This window comes from Euprymna scolopes, chromosome 21 (genome assembly GCF_053919585.1).
Source record: "Euprymna scolopes isolate OS-2025 chromosome 21, ASM5391958v1, whole genome shotgun sequence".
NCBI lineage: Eukaryota > Metazoa > Mollusca > Cephalopoda > Sepiida > Sepiolidae > Euprymna > Euprymna scolopes.
Window position 1 is genome coordinate 25,714,920 of NC_136502.1, and position 20,423 is coordinate 25,735,342.

Below are 20,423 nucleotides of genomic sequence, written 5' to 3' on the forward strand. Positions count from 1 at the left end.
AGGAATTTAACAAACACAGCCATCGTGACATTGTCTAAATTTAAGAAAGAAAAGAACAAAGAGATGAAATAACAAATTGCATTCTGGGAGTATAGATTTTTTTTTTTAATAAAATTTATTGATTCCTTTTCTTTCTTAATATTTATTTCTAAATATTTCACTATAAAAAATAACTTAAATAAAAAAAAAATCAAAATCAAATTTAAAGATGTAAATTTTTCAATGACAATAGCCATTATGAATTGTGGCAGCCATTGCTCACACAACAAATTCACGAGGACTGCTGTACTTTTTCTTACATCAGTGCAAATAATCACAGACTTTTGTTTTGCATAACATTCATACAAAATTACAGCTTCAGAATTTTTGAAAAAGAATGTACTTTATTCATCTCATCTCAAAATAATTACTAATAATTTCAAAAAGGTAAGATGATTTTTTGTTTGTTATTTTTATTGTTTCTTGTATCAGATATAAAGAAAAGTTGCTTTATTTCAACACTTTTTGGTGATAAATTGTCATTTATTTACATTTCTCTTTACATTATTTAGGACAATTTTGTTTTTCAAATTTGTGAAAATTCAAATCTGGAGGAATTCCTTACTTACAACTATTTGCATATTTTTTTATTATTGAATAAGTGTTTGGTTGTGATTGTGCATTATGTTTTAAAAATTATTTGTGCAGTTAATTTCAGCAAGTATTTACATTACTAAAATCATACTTATTTATAAATGCAATGTATTGAATAGACTAGTAACAGCTACAATTGTAGTTGGCAGTATTTTTGTTGTATTTTATTGTGTGGAGATTAAATATATCAACATAATATTACTTCATTCTGAATCAAAAAGATTTGTTTTTATTTAAGAATTTTATTATTCATATTTCTAAGTGCATATGAAAATTCTTCATGAACTGGTAAGTTCATCCGATAAAAATTGATTCTGAGGAAATGTTAATATAAATGTCCAATAATTTTAAGATAAAATGCAAAGATGCCGTGTTTTTTCTAAGGTGATAGTATTTATTTATTGATATTATATATTAAATCAAGATAAAATACTGAAAATAATTATGACTATTATTAGTCTTCTTTTTAGAATTAATTTCTAATTATTTTTTTGATAGTTTTCTCAATAAAAACAAGAGACTGTTTTGCCTATAATTTTTAGTAATATATATCTTACTGTATAAAATAAAATGAGAATGGTTTTATGGCCTAAGAAATTATTTTTCAATTGTCAGAATTTTATTTCATTAATATAGTAACATTTTTTTTTAATTCTCTCAAATTTGATTATAAAAATTCTTTACTATAGCTTTGTGGAATTATTCAATATATTTCTTTTATGTAAATTTTAAATTCACTTTTTTAAATAAATTTAGAAATGAATTATCAAAATCATCAAGTGAATTAATTATCAGCTAACTTTTATTGATATGTACCTAACAACTGTTTTTGTATTGATAATTCTTTACTTTTAATCTTTTTCTTCTAAAAAAAATAATGTAAATTTATTTAATTTTAAAGAATTTTATTTATTTCTTAAAACCTTATTTCATATATATATATATATATATATATATATATATATATATATATATATATATATATATATATATATTACAATTTTCAAGTTAAACAGTGTTGACTAAACCAGGTTATTTTTAACACTATTATTATTCCTTTAAAAAAAAAATTATTGTTTTATTGTTTCAGACAATATTCTGCATTTTAAACCAAGAGTAAACTTAAAGAATATAAGTATACACACTAGAAATTTCAAAATTTAAAGAATATATTTATTCAATACATTACATATATTTAGGGACAAAATATTTCCTATTTAGCAAAGATGTTGGTCAATTTTTGTTATTAATTTTATCAAAAATATTACCTGCTTATATTTTGTTGTATATTTAATTCATCTTTAATTTGTTCTAACTACTGTTAAGAATGATGCTTTAAGACAAGATATTTCTAATATGTTTAATGCATGACCCAAATGGCCTCAGATTGTAATACTCTTTTCATGAATTTAAATACTTTTGGTAAAATATTGTTCTAACGAAATTATTGAATTTTATATGTAATAAATTGCAAACAAAAAAAATTAAAAAACCCCAAAATAAAAAAATATTCAATAGAAAACTCCAGTTCATAACAAATTCATGCTAAGAACTATGTAAAATTTATTTAGAATGAGTATTTAATTTTTTTTTTTTTATATTGCAGAAACCAGAAAAAAATATGTTGATACAACTGTATTTTCTTCAATTGCTTTTATGCAACTGTTTGAGTGTTGACTTGACTTTCAAAGTTGAAGAAGGCAAAAGTCCTGGCACTTACCTTGGAGACATTGCTGCCGATTCTAATGTGATGGATGATGTGGCCATACAAGATCAAAATCTCATTGCATTCAGTCTTATGGAACAAGATGGAACAAGCAGTTCTCCATTATTTCGGATTTCTAAAAATACAGGAAAACTTTATACAGCACAAACATTGGATGCTGAATCTTTATGTACATTTAATAAAGAATGTTTTGTAATGATAGATGTTGCTGTTCAGAGAGATGGTACAATAAGCAGAATACTGGAAATTAAAGTAATAATTGAGGATGTAAATGATCATCAACCAGAATTTCCTGATAAACAAGTAACAGTTGAGTTTGAAGAAAATGACAAGAAAGGAACCAAAGTAATTATTCCCAATGCCATCGACAAAGATGTTGGAGTCATAAACTCTAAAATAACATACAAACTAAAGGAAGTTAACAAAGAACCATTTGCATTGTTTGTCATTAAAAAAGTTGATGGAACATCAGATTTAAATATTGTTTTGGAGGATGAACTTGATAGGGAAGCAAAAGATTCTTACCTAATTCAATTGATTGCCAAAGATGGAGGATCACCATCAAAACAAAGTATTTTACTTATTCACATTTCAGTAACAGACATCAATGATAATATTCCAGTTTTTTCACAAAATGTCTACAATGTTTCTATCAAAAATAAACCAAGTGAAACTTCTTCCATTGCAACTTTATCTGCCACAGATTTAGATTCTGGTAAAAATGGAAGAGTCACTTATCATTTCAGTACAAAAACATCTGATGTTGCTAAAAGTCATTTCAAATTAAATCAACAAACTGGACAGATTTTCTTAGAAAAGAAATTTACATCAAGTAATATACAAACACATCATTTATATGTTGAAGCTAAAGATGGTGGGATTCCACCACAGGAATCTCTTGCTTTGGTTATTGTTAATGTTATTAACCAACAAAATAATCCTCCAACAATTCACCTAAAGTTCTTGTCAGCATCAGGAAAAGATTCAACATCAGTTTCTGAAGGAATCAAAATTGGAAGTTCCATTGCATATGTAAAAGTGACTGATCATGATGTTGGACAAAATGGAGAAGTGAGTTGCAATCTGCATTATGATAAATTTAAACTACAAAGTCTCGACACTAAGAAATACCAAGTAATTGTGAAAAAAGCATTGGATAGAGAAAGAGAGGCAAGGCATGAAATTATCATCAGCTGTCAAGATAAAGGATCTCCTCCACTGCAAAGTAAGAGTAAGTTCTCCATCAAAGTCACCGATGTGAATGATGTAAGGCCACAGTTCTCTATGGAGACATTTAAGTTCTTGATTGAAGAGAATGAGAAGTCGAGATTTTCTGTTGGCTTCATCAATGCAACAGACCCAGACTTGGGAGTTGGAGGGAAACTCACCTATTCTCTGCTCACAAATAACAAACAGTTTTTACCTTTCAAAATCAAAGATGATGGTATGATTTCAGCCATTATGTCACTGGATCATGAGTTTCAAAACATTTACAAGTTTCAAGTATTTGTGAAAGATAATGGAATCCCATCTCTCAATAATACAGTCAACGTCATTGTTGAAGTGACTGATAAAAATGATAATGCTCCGTATTTTACATTTCCCAGTGTCAATCCTTATAACATGGATGTTGTATATTACCGGCATCATTCAAAGAACATCACTTGTGTAAAGGCAGCTGATGGAGATAGTCAAGAGAATGCATTTCTAAAATATGAAATAATCAGAGGCAATGACAAGCAGATGTTCACCATCAACCAGTACACTGGTTTGTTAACTTTCAATCGGGTGCTTGCGCAACAAGATGCTGGTTCCTATGAGCTAGTGTTTGTTGTCAAGGATAGTGGTAGTCCAGTTCTATCAGCAACAACTAGTATGTTTTTCACTGTGACTGTAAGCAACAAAACATCAGAAATGCTAAGTGCTGTTCATACAATCACTGAAGATAAAGTTGATCTTACATCAGTCATTATTATTACAGTTGTAGCAGTGACTGTAGCAGTCATCATTACTGCTTCAATCTCAGTGTGTATCATTCGCTGTAATGATCAGAGAAATGTCACATATGCTCATGCAATGACACCAGCCAATGCGGGTGTTGTTGGTTCAAGTGGCAGATATATGAGTGATCAGAGACATTTGATGTGCCCTTCAAAGCAGGGAATATCTTGGCCAACTGCTGTCAATGTAAACAAAAACCAATCAGATAAAATGAGAAATGCACATATCAACCTCACTAACACTAATGCACATCCTACAGAAAAGCTTCCCAGTCAGCAACAAAGATCAGCTTCCCTTCCACAAACATCTACAAATGTTGAATCTCAGGTAAATAACTCTTTATTTTACAATGAATTTAATATTATTAAATTTATATTTGATATAAGAAATTTTTTTTCAGTTGGCCCATTGATATTTATATCACATTTATTAATAATATAATTCATAATATGGTGTAATTTTTACACTTCTAGTATACTACTGTATATTTTCAATTACATCCAACATTTGTTTTTTGTTCTAAATCTATTCAAAATTTACATAGCATGGAATTAAAATTTTTTTCTGAAACCACAAAATATGGTATATTGTCAAGTCTGTTGAGTAAGTTTAAGGAACTCTTAGCCAAGTCAAATCATTGCACATATTTAAAGCAACTATATATATATATATATATATATATATATATATATATATATATAGTTGCTTTAAATATGTGCAATGATATATATATATATATATATATATACTAGCATGGGTACCCGGCATTGTCTGGGTTGGCATGAAGTTCTGTTTGAAACACGCCTGCTATACTAATCATTTTTATCATGGGTAACGTGGATACCCCCACAACAATTTCAAAAATAAAAGAACGGATAAAAATATGTAAATGGAATCGCCTCTAAAAAGAAGTATCTGATACCCTCTCTACCAGATATTTCGGCAGATTTTGTGAACCTAAAAAAATAACGTTTATAAACATTAATGCGTGCGTTTATTTTTTACTTCGGTAAATGTGTAGTTTAGTGGTATAAATTGCCAGATAAAAAAAATAAAAACTATTTTTATAAAAAACACATTGTTAGACACAAAGGCTGAAATAAAACCAGAAAAAAATTTCATTTTTATTATTTTTTTATCATTTGTATTTATTATTTGAGGCCGCTATATTGCTTTTAAAATTTGGCCTTTCTAAGGTTTGGCAGATTGGCCTTTTTAAGCTCTTTCATGAACTATGTTTTTGGTCGCCATATTTTTTTTGTAATGAAAGAGCATAAAAAGGCCAAATTTGGCCTTAAAAAAGCCAATCTTTTAAACCTAAAAAAGGCCAAATTTTGAACGTATAAGGCGTGCACATTAAGTCTAATAAAAAATGATAAAAAAACATGAAAATGAAATTTTTTTGTTTTATTTCAGCCTTTGGGTCTTATGTTTTATATGAAAATAAATAATTTTATAATTTTTTTGTCTGTCAAATAATTTACGCTGATAAACTACATATTTACCTTTATTTTTTGTAAGGACACTTTTTTTACTGGCTTTTTTTTTTGTAAATAAAGGAAATTATTGATTTGCTTTTTTTAGGGGAGGGAGGCTTTTCGATTTGCTTTTTATTTGTCGTTTTATGTTTCTAATGTAATCCCCCCCCCCAAAAAAAAAATTGAATTTGTCATATTTTGGGGTTTGTTTTGTTTATTAAATTGTTAGGTGAAAGTAGAGAATGGTCTCATAAAAAATAATTAAATTCATCATTATTTTATGTTTCCAATGTAATTACCGCCCCCCCCACCAGAAAAAAACAAATTGTATTTATCAAATTTTGTCCTCCCCCTCAATCGCCAAACTTGAAAAAATGCTAGAGGTGACATGTCTCATTGAACGCTTGATGGTCAAAAAGTGGGTGCTCATTTTACGTTAAATTTATATAGAAAAGTGATCCTCCACTCTAACATGTTATTTTATTTATTTATTTGTTTTTCAAAAATTCTTCTCACATAATATTTATAAAGACTGTTTAAATGTATTAGGCTGAAAAAAGTAGATTTCCATTTTTTTGAAGGGGTTAAACGCCTCTGGGTCACATCGTATAAAGTTACCTTTTTAATTAGAAAATTAAGTTTGTAATCGATGAAATTAGCATGAAAAAAGAAAAAAAAATGTAAATTGTGGAATTTAGAGGGGTGGGGGCAGTAGATCATCATTTTATTAGGTATTAAACGACACTCCGATTAAGGAATAAAACAAAACAAACAAATTAAATTTTTTCAGTTTTTTTTCGTAAGTGTTTTTTTTTTTTTTTTGAATATTTAAAGAAAAACAATAAAAACCAAACATTTTTCTATCTACACAAAATTATTTTTCCAGCTAGAAACTTAATGAAGTTACCAAATGATATTTGGTGAACGTCTGTTTTTTTTTATGGATAGCATCTAGGGGCAAATAACTCTAAAATAAAAGTTAAAAAAAAGGTCGCTCTGTTGGAAATATTAATTCCAAAATAAATTAAATTAAATATATTATCAATATAATTGTTGTTTAAAATTTATTAAATAACAATTTTAAATAGAATACTTAAAATAATTCTTTCACTAAAAACATTAACTAAAATACCGCTATTTAGTAAAATCAATTTTTCTTAATGTCATATGCAAATAAGGTGATCTCTTAATTGTATATTTTTGCAAGTATAATACTATATATAGAAATAAATGAAAGATTAAAATAAGACACGTTTTGTATATATTAATTAAATTGTGAACAAACAGACATGAATACGAATTTATATATATATATATATATATATATATATATTTCTGTGGAAAAATATATTTATTTTTCAATTATAGATATATTTTTTTTTAATTACATTTTCACCCCAAACAAGGCAAATTGCCACTTTGGTGTAGGGGGCTACTATCAGGGGCAACAACTAATGGGGTACTATGTAGGGATTTGGGCAGCAAGATGTTGGTTCACGTTACACTTGAACTTCTGCACGTCAGTACTGTTGGGGAAGCAGGGACCTGGAATGGAATTCCAGAGTTTAGCGATTTCACTTTTTATTTATACCAATTTATGAAGGTCAATGTAATTACAGAACATTATCTAGTATTTAATATTTTGATTGCAGAAATTCCCCTCTGGACCAAAGTAGCATAGATTTTCAATAATACATGCCACATACAAGTTCAATATATCTATCCTGATAGCCACTAGCTTTGGTAGCGTATGACCACCATTTCTGCCACATTAATAAAGTACTAATAAAATGTTACATTATATCCGCTGAGAATCACAATCATCACATCTCCAGAGAAAGAAGTTCCTATTTTTCTCTCATTACTCACTGCTATCACTGCTACTAGTCGACACCAGGGCCATTTATACATTTTCTAACCCTGCTGAGCTTGAACAGCCATTAACTGGTTCTTACATACATATACATAACATAGTCTTTCCTTTACACACTAGCTATTAAATGAATTCTCCCCAGCATAATTCCACTTACTTCTATTGGCTGAACTCCTACTATTCCCATATTCTGGATTAACAATTCTCCCCCTTTATAAATGAACGCTCTGTATAAATGTTAAATGGCGTCAGTTTCACACATAAATTGCAAAACACAATTAGGTATAGTATCTAGCTGTAGACACTTTCTTAGGGTTTGTTGCCTTACTTTATGTAGGTTTGCTTACACATTTGTACACCACTACGACTGTGAGGAAGAGTTTGTCAAATACATAAACAAACTTAGCTTATTGGGATTTCGTTACGGCACTTGCCCAGTAAATGCGTACGATACAAACAAAAAAGGGCTTCTAAGCTATCACATCGGATATTTTATTTATTTATTAATTTACTTTTATCCGTGCTTACTTAATAAAATTCATATGGTTTCTTTATGCATATTTACTAATTCGTTACCGTGCTTACTAAAATTGAAACTTTTCTTATTTTGATTACAAAGCAGACAATGCTGCCGCTGCCAATGATGATGACAACGATGACAACAACGATAACGCATCCTCATTATTACACATAAACAAACTTTGCTTCTCAGGATTAGTACAACTGCATGCACCTTGCAGATTAATTATGCATAAAGCAGTGAAGTAAAATTATTTGGACAGATTTGCATAGATTAAATCAATTTAAAACAAAACTGACACCAAGAACATACTCGCACCTATTTTCCTGGTAATAACTGACACCAAGAACATACTTGCACCTATTTTCCTGGTAATAATTACAGAAAAAACAGAAATAAGTATTTTGGTCTGTGCAAAGTGTTTTTTCTTTATTTGGCGTGAACTTTTTGGATTATTTTGATATCATGTTTTTTTTGGCTGGAGAGTATAGTTATAATACTCTCCAGCCAAAAAAAACATGATATCAAAATAATCCAAAAAGTTCACGCCAAATAAAGAAAAAACACTTTGCACAGACCAAAATACTTATTTCTGTTTTTTCATATAAAAAATGTAAGTAAAATGGGACCGTGCACACATGCTTTCTTTTGTTTAAGAAACACTCCCTGAAAAGCGCTGCATACAACATTGTAGCCAGTGTAGGCATAATTTGTTCTAGGAAGGCAACAAACGGCGAAACTACTGGAGTAGAAGGCTCTCTTACACCTAGGGATTTCTACTGTGTAGGGGTGGGATTTAGCTTATTGCTGGGTTTGTTGGAGGTATTTACGTCGAGGGGATACAAGTGCTTATAGAGCACTCACCATTAAAATACTTGTAAAACAGGCAAAGGGATGCATCATTTCGTTAATGGGACAGACGCTGAAGCTTTAATGACAGTTCAGGACCTATCAGGTTGGCGACTCTCTTTGGAACCCTATCCAGGAGGGAGAGACTAGTAGCAGATGCACCAGCCCAAATGTGACAACAGTACTCCATACATGGGCGAATGGTGCCTTTATAGAGGTGCAGATTACTGCTAATTATAACAGCACCAGGAGGAACTGGTAAAACCTTTCCAATAAAATTGATTTTGGCAGCCATATGATCACAAAATGGCAAAGCCTTAGCTCTTGCTTCATGTGGAATAAGTGCAACCTTAATACCATGTAAAAGAACTACTCATTCTACTTTGAAATTACTATTAAACATTTAATTTTTCAAAACTCCCATGTTTAGTATCTCCAACGTATCCATGATGGGAAAACTATTGCAGAAATGCAAACATTGTTTAGGATGAATACACAATGGCACACAAAAAAATCACTTGAGGCTCTTGATCGATCCTTGCAAGATTTGCATGGCAATGTCAGACCATTTGGGAATGCAGTAATATTGCTTGCAGGAGATTTCAGACAAATGTTTCCTCTAATTCCTCAATCAACACCAGAAGATGAAATAAATGCTTGCCTCAAATACTCTACTTTTTGGTGCCATGTGAAGATATTAATCTTAACTCAAAATATGTGTGTCCATTTGCAGAACAATCGATCTACAGTGAAATTTTTGCGTCAATTGTGGGAAATTGGAAACAAAAAAGTGCCGGCTGATCCGTGTTAAGGGTGAATTTCGTTGCCTTATAACTTCTGTAATTTAGTTATATCAAAAGAAGAGTTGGTAAAAAAGATTTCTCCAGATATTCAAATTAATTATAAGAATTCCAGTTGACTGAGTGAACGAGCTATTCTTGCAGCTCAAAACAAAGACATCCATGAACTTAACAATATTATTCAACTTAAAATTCCAAGTGAAGTAGTCACATACAAGTCCATAAACACTGTTGTAGAAGTAAATGAAGTGGTTAATTATGCAAGAGAATTTTTGAATTCACTAAATTTGCCAGAGATGTCACAATTGAAAATTGGCATATGAATTATCATGTTGTGAAATATAAACCAACCCAAGCTTTTCAATGGCACATGGCTTACAGTAAACAAATTAATGAACAACATCATAGAAGCAACACTCTTGACAGGACTTTCAAAGGTGAAGATGTTTTCATTCCCCGCATTCCTATGATTCCAGCAGATACACCATTAGGAGATAGCAATTCTCAATTTTATTGTTATTTACAATCACCATTAACAAAGCCCAGGGACAATCTTTACAATTGTGTGGCTTACATCTACACACCTACTTTTTCTCACATGAACAACTTATGTTGCATGTTCAAGAGTCAGCAAACCAGAAAATCTCTATATCTGCTCAGAAAATAGAACAACAAAAATTTGTGTATCCACACATACTGGGAAATAAGGCATATAAGAAAAATGCATTTTCTCACTTTGGTATTTTTTCTATTTCGCCAAACTGAGTCACAGCAACGCATGACAGGGTACAGCTAGTATATATATATATAGGCAGAAAGCTTTGAGGATTTTATTAATCAAGGCAAAAGCAAACTCAAAAACAATTATAAATATTGCTATTTATACAGTAATCCCAACCAAATGAAAAAGCTCAATACATTCACTAATGATAGTAGAGCTTACGATAAATAATAGTAAGAATAAAGCTGTAAAATAGATGCTTACAATTAGTTTTTATTATTCGGCAAAATACTCTAGAATTGGTGTGTCCAAAAGAACTCTTTGCATGAATTGTTTTCCCTATTTATATTCTTATATTTTTTATATTTTATGACTAAAACTCATAAAATCTTTACTTTCATTTTATGCAGTAACCAGCAAATGCATAGAAATGCTAATATCTAGCATTCCTATCTGATTATTTTGCCAACAGTTTTTCCTCTGATGAGACAAATTACCATTTTTTGAAACTCTGCAGATTAAGGATTACCTAAAAAAGCAGTTTTGGAGTATTCTACTGAATAATAAAAACTAATTGTAAACTTCTATTTTACAGCTTTGTTCTTACTATTATATATATATATATATATATATATATATATATATATATATATATAATATATATACATATAATATATATATATATATATAACATCATTTTTTTTTTTCGATATAAGAAAATATGAATTTTTTTATTATTAACACTATAAATTGTTAGGTACAGGTTTTTTTCAAAGAAAATTTATGGATTGGTAATGTGCTTAAATAATATTTGGTGCTAATGCAGAGAGTTATCCGCGCTATTTTTTAAATCATATTTCCACGTTTAATTAAAGTTTTACGATATGTTTTTTTATTCAATTGTAAAGTTAAAATACAGATTAGGTACAAAACACCTTCCCCTCCCCATGTTAAGAATGGCTTTTTAAATAATAACATTATTATTTCAGCACGGATCACTCTCTGCATGAGTACTGTACTTTCACCTAACAATTTAATAGACAAAACATGGTACTTATGCAGAGAAAGTACCGTTCTAAAATAATAACATTATTTAGAAAGCCATTCTTAACATGGGGAGGGTGTTTCGTAACTATTATATACTTTCACCTAACAATTTAATAAACAAAATATGGTACTTATGCAGAGAAGGTACCGTGCTGAAATAATGTTAAGAAAGCCATTCTTAACATGGGAAGGGGAGGGTGTTCTGTAACTATTTTATACTTTCACCTAATAATTTAATATACAAAAGATGGTACTTATGCAGAGAAGTTACCGTGCTGAAATAATACCGTTATTTAGAAAGCTATTTTTAACATGGGGAGGAAGTTTTGCATCTATTCTATACTTTCAACTAACAATTTAATAAACAAAAATAGATAGTACTTATGCATAGAAAATACCGTGCTGAAATAATGTTATTTAGAAAGACATTCTTAACATGGGACAGTATTTCGTAACTATTCTGTCCTTTCACCTAACAATTTAATAAATAAAACATGGTACTTATGCAGAGAAGCTACCCTGCTGAAATAATGACGTTATTATTTAGAAAACCATTCTTAACATGGGAATAGGGGTATTTTGTAACTATTCTGTACTTTCACCTAACAATTTAATAAACAAAAGTTAAACTTAAGCAGACAAGGAACAGTACTGAAGCATTAACATTATTATTTAGAAAGCCATTCTTAACACGGGGAGGGAGGATGTTTTCTAACTATTCTGTACTTTCGGTGCTAATGCAGAGAGTAATCCATGCTATTTTTTAAATCGTATTTCCATGTTTAATTAAAGTTTTATGATATGTTTTTTTATTCAATTGTAAGGTTAAAGTACAGAATAGGTACAAAACCCCCTCCCCTCGCCATGTTAAGAATGGCTTTTTAAATAATAACGTTATTATTTCAGCACGGATCACTCTCTGCATGAGTACCGATTAATGATTTGTTTTTTGGGTTTTTTTTTACCGTAGGTTTTTTTTTTTTTAAAGAGAACCTTTTTTAACAAAAATTGAAAGTACACGTTTTTTCTTTTTTTTCTTTTTTTTTTACAGAAGTTGTTTTTATATAAGAAAATATGAATACTTTTTCTTTATTAAAGAAATTGGGTACTCACACACTTATTGATCCATGCTGAGATAATAACGTTATTATTTAAAAAGCCATTCTTAACATGGGGAGAAGAAGGTGTTTTGTACCTATTCTGTACTTTAACCTTACAATTGAATAAAAAAACGGTAAATTTTTAGATTAGGTCCACCTCCACAATTTTCTCTTAAATGACAACTTTTAGAGGTTTTCGACTATGCTGAATACGGAAATCGCATTGAAATTTTGCAGAAATAAGTAGTTATCGAGATATAAAAAGTTATATAATGCATTGTAATCTCTGGCGGCCATCTTTTTTACGCGCGTGCCGCACGTCATAAACAAATCTACGCGCGTAACAAAGATGGCCGTCAAAGAATACATTGCATAAAACAACTATTTATATCTCGATAACTACTTATTTCTGCAAAATTTCAATGTGATTTCTGTATTCAGCATAGTCGGAAACCTATAAAAGTCGTCATTTAAAAGAAAATTGTGGAGGTGGACCTAATCTAAAAAAATACCAAAAAACATAAAACTTTAATTAAACTTGGAAATACGATTTAAAAAAATAGCGTGGATCAGTAAGCACCCATTAATCGACTAACGTGACCTTATTGCAAAATAAGCTCCGGCTACAATGTTGAACGCGCCGTTCACATTGTTTTTTTTTTTTTTTTTCAAGTTAAATTCAACTTTCGCAATATCTTTTTATTTTTTTATAATTTCACAATATATTTTTTTTAATAATAAATTGTTAGTTGAAAGCACAGAATAGTTACAAAACACCATCCCCTCTCTATGGTAAGAATGGCTGAGAAAAAAAAAATATTAGGTACTCATGCAGAGAGTGATCCGTGCTGAAATAATGTTATTATTTAAAAAGCCATTCTTAACATGGGCAGGGGAGAGTGTTTTGTACCTATTCTGTACTTTAACCTTATAATTGAATAAAAAAACATATCATAAAACTTTAATTAAACTTGGAAATACGATTTAAAAAATAGCACGGATCAGTAAGTGCATTAGCACCAGAAATTGTTAGGTGAAATACAGAAAAGTTTCTACCAAGAAAACCGTTACTTTTTCAGTCATCCTTACCAAGGGGAGGGGATGGTGTTTTGTCACTATTCTGTGCTTTCAACTAACAATTTATTAAAAAATCAAAAGGTAAATTTTCACATTAGGTCCACCTCCACAATTTTTAACATGGGTAGGTTGGGGGTGTTTATTCCGAAAGCCGTTCTTAACATGGGGAGAATGGTGGTATTTATTCCAAAAGCCGTTTTTAACAGACGAAAGACAGGTAAATGGTTAAAACTAGGCACTGCCAAAACTGGGGGGGGGGGGCAGATAAGTACTTTTCGACGGACCGTCTTTTTAAAAATCTACCAAAAATCAGGTAATTATCCAATCAATACGAAATTTTCAGCGATTATTAAGAGAAGAATGGACTTTATAACAGTGTACTTATTTTTCATAAACGATATTTATATATATATTTTTTTTGCTTACACCCCCCCCTGGTTTTGAAGTGGGAACAAATATGCTTAAAATTATCATCTGAAACTAAACAAAACATATTCCGCTGTTGTAAGGGACAGGATTATAGATTAAAAAAAAAAACAAAAAAAAAACACTTGTTTACATACCTTATTTTGACGTCTGAATATCAGAACTTTGATTGTGTTTAATTATTCCGCTTTTGACTTTTGGAGTGTGAAATTCGGTGAATATGTTAAGTAAAATAATTAATTTAAGCTAATCAAAAAAAAAAAAAAATTTTTTTTAAATATTTATACGAAAAAAGCCATTTTAAAATCTTTGATAAATGAATTAATAATTTTTTTTTTAGTGAGCCGAATAATGCATGACCATTATTAAACAGGGAATTCTTTGAAGAATCGATACAAAAAAAAAAAAATCGATAAATATTGTGCCCTTTGTGTTAAAAAATATCATCAGTTTTTCGATCCCATTTGATAACGTTTGCCACCTTTCGACTACGGTGGACCATACGCGCTGAAATAATTTTGTTGAATCTTCATGACTGCCAAAACCGGTGCAAGCGTGAATCAGTACAATTTATGTTGGTCAACACTCACATAGAAACGAGACGTTTCTCTTTTCATTGCATTTCATTTCAATTTTAATTTTTATTCTGCTTTACCCCCCCCCCCCCATTTTTGGGAGCCTAACCCCCACACATACACATTAAAAACCAACTCATCAAAATGGTCACCCATCTGGTACTGGTACTGGCCAGCCTCAGGGTTGCTTATGTAGTTTAGTTTTTATTCTGTTTTAAACCCCCCCCCCCCCATTTTGGGGAGCCTGAGCCTCCCACACGCGTACACATTAAAAAGCAAACTCATCAAAATGATCACCCATCTGGTACTGGCTAGCCTCAGGGTTGCTTATGTAGTTTAGTTTAATTTTTATTCTGCTTTGAATTCCACTCCCCCATTTGGGGGAGCCTGACCCCCCACACACATACACATTAAAAACCAAACTCATCAAAATGGTCACCCATCTGGTACTGGCCAGCCTCGGGGTTGCTTATGTAGTAAAAAAACCCTACAGTTCTTCCTCGTTCAATGAAGGAGAAATCTTTCTAGACTGGGTCAATTTTAATTTTTATTCTGCTTTACCCCCCCCGCCCCCCCCCCATTTTTGGGAGCCTAACCCCCACACATACACATTAAAAACCAAACTCATACAAATGGTCACCCATCTGGTACTGGCCAGCCTCAGCGTTAATAATACATTGAAATTTTCGTCACTGAAAAATAAGTTTTTTTTGGCCTGTTTGGTCTTCCATAGTTTTCTTTTTATTAAACACAAACGTAAATATTGTCGATCTGGACTCTAGATGGACGCGAAGTAACTGGTTGCCTATATGAATAAGTGGAATTATTTGAAATCCAGCTACTTATATTATAATATTTTTGCATATATTCATAGAAAATCACCCTAAATCTTAGTTAGACTAAAAATAAACAACTTAATTCTTTCAAAAACCTTTTTTTTTAAATATTTATATATGCTTTTTGTGCAAGACAAAAAATGTCAATTGTTAACTTTCGGGGAAATTTTAACATTTAAAATTTAATTAAAAATAGTAGAAAAAGTTTTACATTATTCAGCTTTCTATATGATAAAATTCAGGGTTTTATCTTTCTGGAAAAAAAAAAAGTTACTCAGAAATCATGGTTTTTAATAAATGTAATTTCGTTTTAAAAAACAACAACTTCATTTTTCGGCCATTTTTGGCGGTGCCTAGTTAAAACACATGGTTAGGCATGGGTGTTGTTTATTCCGAAAGTCGTTCTTAATATGGGGAGGTTGGGAGTGTTTATTCATGGCCGCCAGTGAATTATAGTGCATAGTACAGGTCTTTATATCTCAAAAACTACTTGCCTTTGCAAATTTTAAATGAGATTTTCTTATTACGCATAGTTGAAAATTGTGGAGGTGGACCTAATGTAAAAAAAATACCCTCTCCCAAAAAAGATATTGTGAAATTTAAATTTAAGCGCGGTACCAAAGATAAAATTAGACAGAAAATACCTCCTTTGGGTTTGTACTTGCACAAAGACTTGAAAAAGTTGTCAACAAAAACAAATATATAGCAAGTAAATATTTTCAAAGCAAGATAAGTTAGTTTTCTACCTAATTGGATAATTTTTAGTGTTTTTATTGGGTTTGTACTACTGTATATATAGATTCGAAAAAATTGTCAAAAAATAAATGTATAACAAATATTATCAAAGGCAAGATATGTTACTTTATTACCAAAATAGATAATTTTTTAGTTTTTTTTAATGTAAAGTGTTTATTCGGTTTGAAAAACACAGCGTTTATTGCTATATTTGAAAATTACAAATGGCGGTAAACTGTGTTAAACACGTTAAGTTTGGGAAAATGAGTTAAAACTAAAAACTACACAAAATATTGTTAAAAACCACCGAATACATGTCTGCCTATGTCACGGTAATATATATTGAGTGAGTTCCTGACAGTATTTTGTATAGTTTTTTAGTTTTAACTCATTTTCCCAAACCTAACGTGTTCAACACAGTCTGCTGCCATTTGTATTTTTCAAATATACAAATAAACACTACATGTTTTCAAACCGATTAAACATTTTACACTAAATAAAAACACTAAAATCTTATCCAGTTAGGTAGAAAAGTAACTTATCTTGCCTTTGATAACATTTATTTGTTATATTTATTTTTCAACAACTTTTTTGTTTCTGTGTTTAGTAATACAAACCCGTTTTATTTACTGTAACGTTTAGTCAGCTCGAAAAACAGTGTTTATCAGTGTATTTGAAAAATACAAATGGTGGCGGACACTGTTGATAATGTTAAGTTTGGGAAAATTATTTAAGACTAAAAAGCTATACAAAATACTGTCAGAAACCCACCGAATATGTCAGCCTATGTCATGATAACATATAATCAGTAGGTGTCTGACACTGTTTTGTATAGTTTTTAACTGATTTTCCCAAACTTAACGTATTCAACAGAGTCCGCGACCATCAGTCATTTTTCAAATACATCGATAAACACTGAGTTTTTTGAGCCGATTAAACATTTTACATTAAATAAAAACACTAAAAAATTATCCAGTTAGGTAGAAACGTAATTTACCTTACCTTTGCTTTCATTTATTCGTTTTGGACAACTTTTTCGAATTTGTGTATAGTAACCCCCCCCCCCGTCCACCCCTCACCCAAATATTAATTAAAAACTCACATTTTTGAATACAATAAAAAAAAAACTCTATTTAGCGTTACAACGTTTTAGCAACTTTTGGCTTAATCCACTGAATGTTGGTCGAGCCCAAGCCATGATTGACGGTAACTCCCGAGGATCCAGATCCAATTCTACAAGAGTACCATTTTTTTTCATTTTCACCTTTTTTTTTTTTACTTTTTGGAGTGAATTGCTGTACTAAGAATATAAGAAACATGCATTTTCTCTTTTTATTAGAATTTTCCATTACACGAAATTGAGCCACAGCAATGCGTGGCAGGGTACAGCTAGTATATATATATATATATATATATATATATATATATAACCTATTATTCCATTATACAAATAATGAAAATGTTTACTCAGCATGATAAATCATGCAAAGGAAGTTTAAATGGATTATGAAAGAGTTGACAGTTTGGATTATTTTGTTTTTATCTATTCATACTTTTCTAATGATAATCAGATATTGCACATTAGGTTTATACAAAGAAACAATATTAATTCATCTTTAAACTTAATTCACATTAATATATGCAAAAAATATTTTAATCACATAATTTTTTTCTCTGGCTCAACAGGCATACATCGAAGAGGCAGCAAATCTTTCAAATAGTCAAAAAACTAAATCTCCTCTTGCTGCTTCTTCTGAATATCTCAACCATCCTTCACCAAAATTGCCTCATATTAAAAGAAAGAACAGCAGGAGGGGAGCATGCTCAATACGTGATGTAGAAATACCTGGTAAGAATATATTTGTCTTTCTCTTTGTCTCCTTTTCATTATGCTTTTGTTATTATTTGTTCATGGTTTGTGGCAAGTTCCTAAAAACATCCACAAAGTATTCTGTGATTATATTCAGTTTGTCTAAATGTACATGCAGCTAATTAGTATGCAGAAAACAAAATTGATGGTTGATACTTTTTAACAACATTCTTGCATTGCATTTGTTATAAAGCTATAAAAATCTACCACAAATGCTCTCATAATACTTTGTAAAACTTTTGGAAAAAATCTTTTGGTTTAAACCAGTTTTTGGCATGCATGTTTCATGGTTAGTTAAGTGCTGATTTATGATGATCATTGGTCATACAACCCATCACCAACCTCTCTATCATTTAAAAAAAGAAAAAAAAAGAAATATTTTTGAATCTTCAAAGAAAAATCCCTCAGTTTTTTTTCAGGATTAGGAGACTTTTTTAGGTTTAATCTGTAAACTTTCTTACATATACGTAAAAATGTATACATTTTGTTTGATAAGAATAATCTTTGAAAAAAAGTATTTTAATAACATCATAATGTCATCTAATAATAGTTAAGCTCATTTAAAACATCTCATCAATAAAGTAAAGAAAAACATGATAATTTATCAGGAAACAAAACAATTAAATAATAAAAAAAAAAAACTTCATTTATTTTTATCTTAGAAATTTTATTTTAAAGAAAGAAATATATTGTCTGGAAAACATATCAATTAAATTATTTGTTCTATCACATTCTTAACAAACAACAAAGGCAATAAATATGCCACAACAAGTATATGATCAAATAATATATAATTAACATGCATATCAATTACAACAAAAAATTAAATCACTATGTGTACAACATGAAATGAAGATGTATTTGAGAGAAAGATTTAATGAACAATATATCAAGTAGATTTACTATAACAAACTGAAGCCATTGTTTTGTTTTCAATTTGCTGCAGGAATCTCAAATCAAAATATTAATTTAATAAGCCAAAACTACAGAAAAATTACTCATAACTCATGAAAGGATATATACAAGGATTAATTCCAGCCACAGGAAATATTAAGAAAAGTATAGATTATCAAGAAGATATATATAGACAATCAAAAATGTATTCTAAAATAACAATAAATTTCAGTTTCAGATAATGGATTTGGAGTTAACACAACAGAGACGAAAACTAACAATATTATCAGAATGTAGCAACACACAGCAACATATATGTTAAAAAAATGTGTATCAAATTTTTAATTAATATATTTAATCTCTACAGTTGCATTCAGTGAGTCAGATCTTTTTAAAAATTCTCTTAGATCAATGCAAAAATTACCTTGCTTTTATATTATTATATTTGAAGAAAAATATACATCTGTAATTTTCTGCTATCTAAATTAATTTTCATTTCATAATTAATTTCAGAAGTTTACACTTCCCAGTACTGCAATTCTCCAACAAAACAGAGAGGACAGTCATCACAAGAGACAGAGATGAGACCATTGGGGCAAACTGTCAACTATCCAAGTGATACAACCATTGTGGCTAGAGGATTTTATACACCAGCACTTTCACAACATGATGACAACAAAGACTCTGTGGCAGAAGATAGTAACTCTTCTGATACAAGTCTCCCATCAACAGGAAATATTTATAGAAATCCAAGACCTTTACCTCCAGTACCAAAATAGATTTTAATTACTTTTAAGCTAATTTTAAACTATGAATTTAATAAGTAGGCATGAATTTTATTCAAAATTTAATTCTATTGATTTAATGAATATTAAACAAATAAGAATTATTAGTTTTATCAAAAAAAAAAAAAAAAGAAAATGAATATTATGATTATGATACTGTAACACAATTTCATTTATAGTTAAGATTAGACATTAAAATAATATCAAGCTACAATTCGTTTAAACAAAAATAGACTATAAATAGAATAACTAAAATACTGAAAATTATTCTTTTAAATGCATTTAAAAAGGAAACATATCACTTTTTTGACATTTCTATTACAAATATGTAAGATTTTAATCAATAGATAAAAATACATTTTTAAAACTTACGTGAAGTCATTTTGATGTGGTAACTGAATAAAGCCATCTTGACATTGTTAAGAGAAAAAATGACTGCAAAACACAAAGGAATTAATTTGTAAAATTGCATTTTGG

The 20,423-nt window shown here is 29.9% G+C and overlaps 2 protein-coding genes across 2 annotated transcripts in view; both read left to right on the forward strand.

Moving 5' to 3' along the window:
* LOC145242749 (protocadherin Fat 4-like) overlaps window positions 1–20,423 on the forward strand; it is a 212,420-nt gene that overhangs the window by 178,688 nt on the left and 13,309 nt on the right. The window lies entirely within an intron of this gene.
* On the forward strand, window positions 261–20,086 carry LOC145242904 (protocadherin beta-2-like). Its single transcript, XM_080106016.1, has 4 exons — window positions 261–426; window positions 2,240–4,687; window positions 18,084–18,246; window positions 19,675–20,086. Exons 2-4 carry the CDS (start codon window positions 2,255–2,257, stop codon window positions 19,938–19,940), a joined length of 2,862 nt encoding a protein of 953 aa, XP_079962142.1. The 5' UTR covers window positions 261–426; window positions 2,240–2,254; the 3' UTR covers window positions 19,941–20,086.